Raw genomic sequence first — 7,203 nt, 5'->3', positions numbered from 1 at the left:
AAAAAAAAAAAAAAAACCAAGTCAGTAAGATCCAAATAGAAAGGTTGTCAAGGACATGAATAATGTACAGAAAAAGATAATACAGATGACTTTTAATATATGGAAGTATATGCAACCTTTCATACCAAAAGAAATACAAGTTGAAACAATGTGATAGCTTGTTTTTCATTTATTGGATGTTCAAACATCAAAAGTTTGATTATATACTATGGAAGATGGTGTGGCATTTTTTTATCAGAATGAACAACAGTACTATTACTAGGCATAAATCCTATAAGTGTGTATATATATATATATATATATATATATATATGCACTGTAGGGTATATGTAATGAAAATGTTGTATCACTGTTTGTAGTAGCAAAAGAATAGGAACATCCTAAATGTTTATTAATAGGAACTGGTTAAATAAATCCTGGTATTCCTGAAAGTAGGACTGTTAAAGTGAGGTAGATCTGTATGTCCTCATTGAGAATAGTCTTCTGATACACCGTGAAGTAAAAAACATCAAGCTGTAGAGTAGCAGGTATAAAAAGAATGCTACTGTTTATTGTGTGTGTACTTGTATGTATATATGTGCCTATGCATTCTTTTTTTTTTTTTTTTTTTTTTGGTTTTTTTTTTTTTNTGACAGAGAGCAAGCACAAGAAGGGGGAGCAGCAGAGGGAGAGGGAGAAGCAGACTCCTGGCTGAGCAGGGAGCCTGACGTGGGGCTTGATCCCAGGACCCTGGGATCATGACCTGAGCCAGAGGCAGATGCTTAACCGACTGAGCCACCCAGGCACCCCTGTACCTATGCATTCTTGTGCAGTCTGTGTTTATGTGCACTTTTGGGAAGTAGTAATAGGATTTAGGGATAGGAGGGTGACTTTCTTTTAATATATGCCCTTTGTAGCATGTGAACTCTTAAGACTACTACATTCTGCATTAAAGTGGTAGTTGAGGAATTTAGTATGTATTTTTTCTTTGCTCATGAAACATTAATTAATTTAAAAATCAATATAAGTAGCATACTTTTTCTGTTCAGAGATAACATATATTTTTCCCTTTTTTTGTATCAACAGGGAAAGAATATATTGTTTTTATTTTTTCTATTAGTCTGTTTCTTTGGAAGATGTGTAAGAAGACCAGTTTCCTTAAGATGTTTAAAGCATTCTGGATCTTTCTTTCCCTTTGGCAAATGAGATGAATGTTTAGATCCAAAGGGCTTAGATTCCTGAGAAGTAGTATAAAAAATATGTAACTGAAAGTGCTCTGGTTTTCAGTGCAAACAATGGAGTGATCGATCACTCATTCTTTGCTTATCAGAATTTTAAGTAATTTTCTGAGTTTTGTTGCCAATTAAGGTACAATTTTGCTTTTATGTTTTGTAGTCTTATTTGGATGATTTTTTTACTTTTTTCTCTCTAATGTAAAGTTTTGTTTAAATCATTTATCTTTCCTAATAGTTACTGGCAGTTCCTGTGGAAAAATCTGTTAAGCTATATAGAAGAGAAACGTGGAATAATCAATATGATCTTTCAGATAATTTCATTTCTCAGGTAGGTTTTGTAAGTGAAACTTTCATTAGGCTAGCAGTAATATTTCATGCATACTTTGCCTAAGTACAATTGTAGTTAAGTATTGTTGGAAATGGAGAACAACTCCAGATTGTTGTGCATGTGTCTACCTTTTGCTCCTTAGCCTTTCTTCATTTAGCCAGTAACTGGACAGTAGATAGGTCTTTGCTAGGTCCTATGTGAACTCTCTCCTTGTGAAACTTGATAAGAAAATCTCTTAATTTATAAGAAGTCAAATTTAACCCTAACATAGTATTAGAACATGTTGTTTTCACATTATGAGTAATTAATTAGCCTTTATTGTTAAGTGAGTTTCATTGAGACTTGTGATCATAGACTCTGGAATTTTAAAGCGGGAAAGTTGTTATGTACTCTCTCTCACTTCTTCTCTTATACATTCCCATTTGGCTCTCAAGGAAAGAAGAGGCCCAGTAGGTCAGCAGTGGCTTGATACGGTTCACTTCACTTACTGTGGTTCTTTTCTCTTGATAGCGATAGCTGAGATGATACTTTTTATGATCTCTCTTCTAGGATAATAACAGTTTTTAGATTTTGCTTTTAAAATTGTGCCAGTATAATTTTCTCATGGTAAACAAAATAATAGCTGCTAGTGATAGTGGAATATTACTGAAAAAGAAAGTTAAAAAATAAGCAAACTGTCTTGCCATTTATGAATCAATTTAATTAGGAGCTACACAGAATATGAGTTATAAAAATTTGGATTTGGTAATAAAATAAGTATTTAGTTTCAAATTGTGCAAATTGTTATTTATCAATTGTTTTTCCTCATAGGCCCTAAATGTAGTAACCTGGTCTCCCTGTGGGCAATATTTAGCTGCAGGGAGTATTAATGGTTTAATTATAGTTTGGAATGTGGAAACCAAAGATTGCATGGAAAGGTATGATTCAATGTATCTTTTGTCTTTTTTTTTTCTTTTTTTTTTAAATTTTATTTATTTATTTGACAGAGAGAGAGACAGCCAGTGAGAGAGGGAACACAAGCAGGGGGAGTAGGAGAGGAAGAAGCAGGCTTGCAGCAGATCAGGGAGCCTGGTGCAGGGCTCAATCCCAGGACCCTAGGATCACGCCCTGAGCCGAAGGCAGACGCTTAACGACTGAGCCACCCAGGCGCCCCTGTCTTTTGTTTTTTCAGCTAATCTCTGTATGCAATGTTGGGCTCAAACTCACGACCCTGAGATGAAGAGTTGGATGCTCTGACTGGGTCAGCCAGGCACTCCCTTTTGTCTTTTCTTTTTTTTTTTTTTTTGCTTATCTCTATTAGATTTTTGTTTGTTTTATTATGAAACATTTCAAATTTTTGCAATTATTCGATTATCGGAATACAAGCGTATAGTTATTAGTTTGTCAGGAGTCATTTAACCTTTTCTAACTGAAATTTACCTAAAGAAATGTATAGTTTTATATGCTTTTGGTAGTGTTTTAAGAACTCACTTTTTAATTTTTAGGGTGAAGCATGAGAAAGGTTATGCAATTTGTGGTCTGGCATGGCATCCTTCTTGTGGTCGAATAGCTTATACTGATGCGGAAGGAAATCTAGGGCTCCTGGAGAATGTTTGTGAACCCAGTGGAAAGACATCAAGCAGTAAGGTAATAAGTAATAGTGGAATAGTTTCTTCAAAGTCTTTTGTGGTCATATGGGTTCGGAAAACACCACAAAATAAATTCTTTCTTGGAAAATTACAATTCATGTTATTATATTAGATGCTCAGTAATGATCTGTCATAAAGAAAACTGTTTAAACTTGCTTAACCTAATGTTTCCTAAATATGTTTTACTGAGAAACTTTTCCCCTCCATATAATGCCTATTAATATTCGTTGTCTTTATAAAGAATACCATTGTGAAGTACTATTTTAGTATCCTGGTGTTCTGGAGATTGTTATTTAAATAAATACAGATAAAACTTAGAGTTAATAACTATAACTTAGTTTAGCCTATAAACCTTTCTGCTCTGAATTAGCTTTAACTCTTAGAGCTACCCTTATATTTCTTAATGTTTACCATCCGGCCTTACTGAACTGCTTTAAACAGGCCACCTTGTTTTATATAACTCCTTGTTTTTGTTTGTTATTCCTCCTGCCTGGCAGATATACCCAATCATATTTTAAGTGTTGGTTTAGGGTTCCAGTTAAAGATCATTCACTTAACACACTCATTTATGTCTACTCAGGTACTGATACCTGAAACACCTAGAAGTAGAAGCATGATGGGAAACTTAAGTTTAGCTTCTCAAAAAGTTGAAAAATTGACTCCGAAGACTGCAGTTGGGGGAAAGTGGAGATACAATTCAGCCTGCCTGACTGAATCTCCCAACGATTCAGAATTTGGTAGCACTAGGCACTTCTAAAAGTGGGGCTGAAAAAAGGAGGGTTGGTTTAATAAACAAGTAGATATCTCCAGTCTCAACATTAGTGTGCATAGCTAGGTAACTGCCTTCCCTCACTGCCGTGTATATTCTGGCAGAATGCTGGAGGTTTCTCTAGAAAATGTAAAACAGGAAAGGTCTTTGGTTGGCATACTGGGCACAGATGAGCAGCATTGGGTGGAAGAGGAATACTATACTGAAAAAGATGAAATGAAAATGTATATACTTGGATGTTAAAATTCTCAGCTTATTTTTCTCACTTGGCTCCTACAGTCTTGTCAGCCAGTCTTACTTAGGCTTTTCAGGCAAGAGATTGGAAGAATTGTCTTTGGGGAATCTGTCCAAGAAAAAAGACCTAAAAAGATAGAGAAGATTCTTAACTCCAGGAAAAAAATTTATAAAAGGAAGGAAAAGTGATCACAATATACCATGTTTATAAAATGAGGATAGGAATAATGTCTACCACCTAGAGTTTTATTGTGAGGTTTATATGAATTATGTATAGAATAAGAATGGTCTCTAGCACAGTACTTTGTAAGTTTGGTTTTTTTAAATTTATTTACTTGAGAGAGAGAGAGAGCATAGAGGAAGAGGGGAAAGAAGGCACCCCACTGAGCAGGGAGCCCGATGTGGGGCTCGATCCCAGGACTCTGGGATCATGACCTGAGCCAAAGACAGACGCTTAACCGACTGAGCCACCCAGGCGCCCCCATAAGTTATTATTTTTATTCAACCATGTTATTATTATTATATTCAGCCATGAATAGCTGTTATTATTTTTATTCAACCATGAATAGCATTTACATAGTCATAATAATCTGTATTTCAGGGTTGCGAGTTCTAGCCCCACATTGGGTGTGGAGATTACCCAAAAAATACAGTAATGTGATCTCAGAAACCGCTTCCAGTAATAGCTGGGATCTGCACTGTAGATTCTACGTCTACAATGTTCACACTCCTTGGAATCAGGGATTAACGTTGAATTTCCTTGCCTCCTTTGTCTATTGGTTCTATCCATTTGCTTTTATAAGCATCAAAAAAAAAAAAAAAGCCCACAAAAAAACTAGCTTTAACTGAGATCATTGAAAGCAAACATATCCTACCTAAGCAAAATAAAATAAATTTAAAATAGAAGTGAGAGAATATCTTATAATAAGAGATCTTATAGGAACTTTAGGTGACTTGTCTGGAGAATGACTTTTGAGGAATAAAATCTTGCCTTGTGTTTGGATATATACAGTATTTCTTTACATATCTGTCCTACACTCCTGTCCCATCCATAGAGTATAAGGCACTTAAAGTAAGGATTAGGTCTCACATAAATATAAATACAGTCCTCGTAAGTACATTTATTAATTATTCTTATCAGGGCATTTGCTTACTTGTAAGGTAGAATGTATAGGTACGTATTAACAGAATTGCCTTTTGAGTAATTAAATAGTTCACTAATACTTTAATTTGTGTTAATTTGTTCAAGGTATCTAGCAGAGTGGAAAAGGATTACAATGATCTTTTTGATGGAGATGATACAAATAATGCTGGTGATTTTCTAAATGACAATGCAGTTGAGACGCCCTCTTTTTCAAAGAGGATTATAAATGATGAAGAAGAGGATGACGACCTCATGCTGGCCTCAGGTCGTCCTAGACAGCGAAGTCACATCCTAGAAGATGATGAAAACTCAGTTGGTATGTGTTGACTTTGTGGATATGATGATCCGTCCTGTTGATTGATCTTTCCAATTTTTTATTAAGATGATTGTTTGAAGTCATTATTAAATTTGTAGAATGTAGCTAACACAGTGTGCATAGAGGGAAATGTATAGTATTAAATACTTGTTGAAAAGGTTTCGAATCTATGATCTAAGCTTCTGCTTTAGCAGATTAGAAAAAGAAGAGGAAATTTAACTCCAAACTAGCAGAAGGAAGGAAATAAAAACCAATTCAATGATACTGACACCCAAAAAACTTGAAACCAAAAGCTGGTTTTGAAAAGATCAATAAGGTTGTTAAATCTGTATCCTGACTGACCAGAAGGAAAAAGAAGGCACAAATGACTAATAGAAGTGATGAAAGGGGAGTTATCATCATAGATCCTGTAGACCTATACTATCCGGTATGGTGGCCACTAGCCACCTGTGGCTGTTGAGCACTGGAAATGTGGCTAGTTCAAAATGAGATGTGTTGTAAGTGTAAAATGAAACCAGATTTTGAAGACAGTATGAAAAGAGAGAATGTAAAATATTTTTAGTCCTTTTTTACATTGAGTACATGTTGACATTACAATATTTTAATATAGAATAATATTAAAATTAATTAGACCTGGGCTTTTTTTTTTTACTATTTAAAATATGGCTACTATAAAATTTAAAATTATATATGTAAATCATTTCTGTTAGATAGCACTGCTACTAATAACAAAAGAATAAAGGAGAATGTTACGAACAGCTTTGTGCCCGTAAATGTAACAACTTCGATAAAATGGACAAAGTCTTTGAAAGATACAAGCTACCAAGCTAACTGAGGAAGAAATAGGTAACCTGAATAGTATAGTTTCTGTTTAAAGAAATAGAGATTATAATAAAAAACCTTTAAATAAAATGCCTATTGCAACAACTTGCATACTAAAATAGCACATTTGAACATTACCAAGTAAAATGCCAAGTACCATTTTATGGTGGTGAATTGTGCTACATTTAAATCATATAGGGTTTTATAGGACAGAAGTCCTCAAATGTTTGGTCTCAGGAGCTCATTACATTCTTTTTTTTTTTTTTTTTTTTTTTAAGATTTTATTTTTTTATTTGACAGAGATAGAGACAGCCAGCGAGAGAGGGAACATAAGCAGGGGGAGTGGGAGAGGAAGAAGCAGGCTCATAGCAGAGGAGCCTGATGTGGGGCTCGATCCCAGAATGCGGGGATCACGCCCTGAGCCGAAGGCAGGCGCTTAACCGCTGTGCCACCCAGGCGCCCCAGAGCTCATTACATTCTTAAAAACTTTTGAGGATCCCAAAGAAAATTATTTGTGGAGTTATAGCTATTGTTATTTACCATATTAGAAACTAAAATTGAGAAATTTTAAAAATACTTTGAAATAACAATAAACTCATTTATATAAACATAAATAACATTTCAAATGAAAAATTTCATAAGAAAGTGGCATAATTGGGGCGCCTGGGTGGCGCAGTCGTTAAGTGTCTGCCTTTGGCTCAGGGCGTGATCCCAGCGTTCTGGGATCGAGCCCTGCATCAGGCTCCTC

The 7,203-nt window shown here is 35.0% G+C and overlaps 1 protein-coding gene across 1 annotated transcript in view; it reads left to right on the top strand.

The window, feature by feature from the left end:
- Positions 1-7,203, top strand: part of WDHD1 (WD repeat and HMG-box DNA binding protein 1) — a 57,820-nt gene that overhangs the window by 20,638 nt on the left and 29,979 nt on the right. The window contains exons 4-7 of the mRNA XM_034648685.1: positions 1,450-1,542; positions 2,353-2,459; positions 3,027-3,168; positions 5,423-5,633. Coding sequence (XP_034504576.1) covers positions 1,450-1,542; positions 2,353-2,459; positions 3,027-3,168; positions 5,423-5,633 — 553 coding nt within the window. The remainder of the gene's footprint in view (positions 1-1,449; positions 1,543-2,352; positions 2,460-3,026; positions 3,169-5,422; positions 5,634-7,203) is intronic.

Source organism: Ailuropoda melanoleuca, chromosome 20, assembly GCF_002007445.2.
Source record: "Ailuropoda melanoleuca isolate Jingjing chromosome 20, ASM200744v2, whole genome shotgun sequence".
Taxonomy (NCBI): Eukaryota; Metazoa; Chordata; class Mammalia; order Carnivora; family Ursidae; genus Ailuropoda; species Ailuropoda melanoleuca.
The sequence above is the reverse complement of the archived record's forward strand: the minus strand, read 5'-3'. Positions and strand labels throughout refer to the sequence as shown.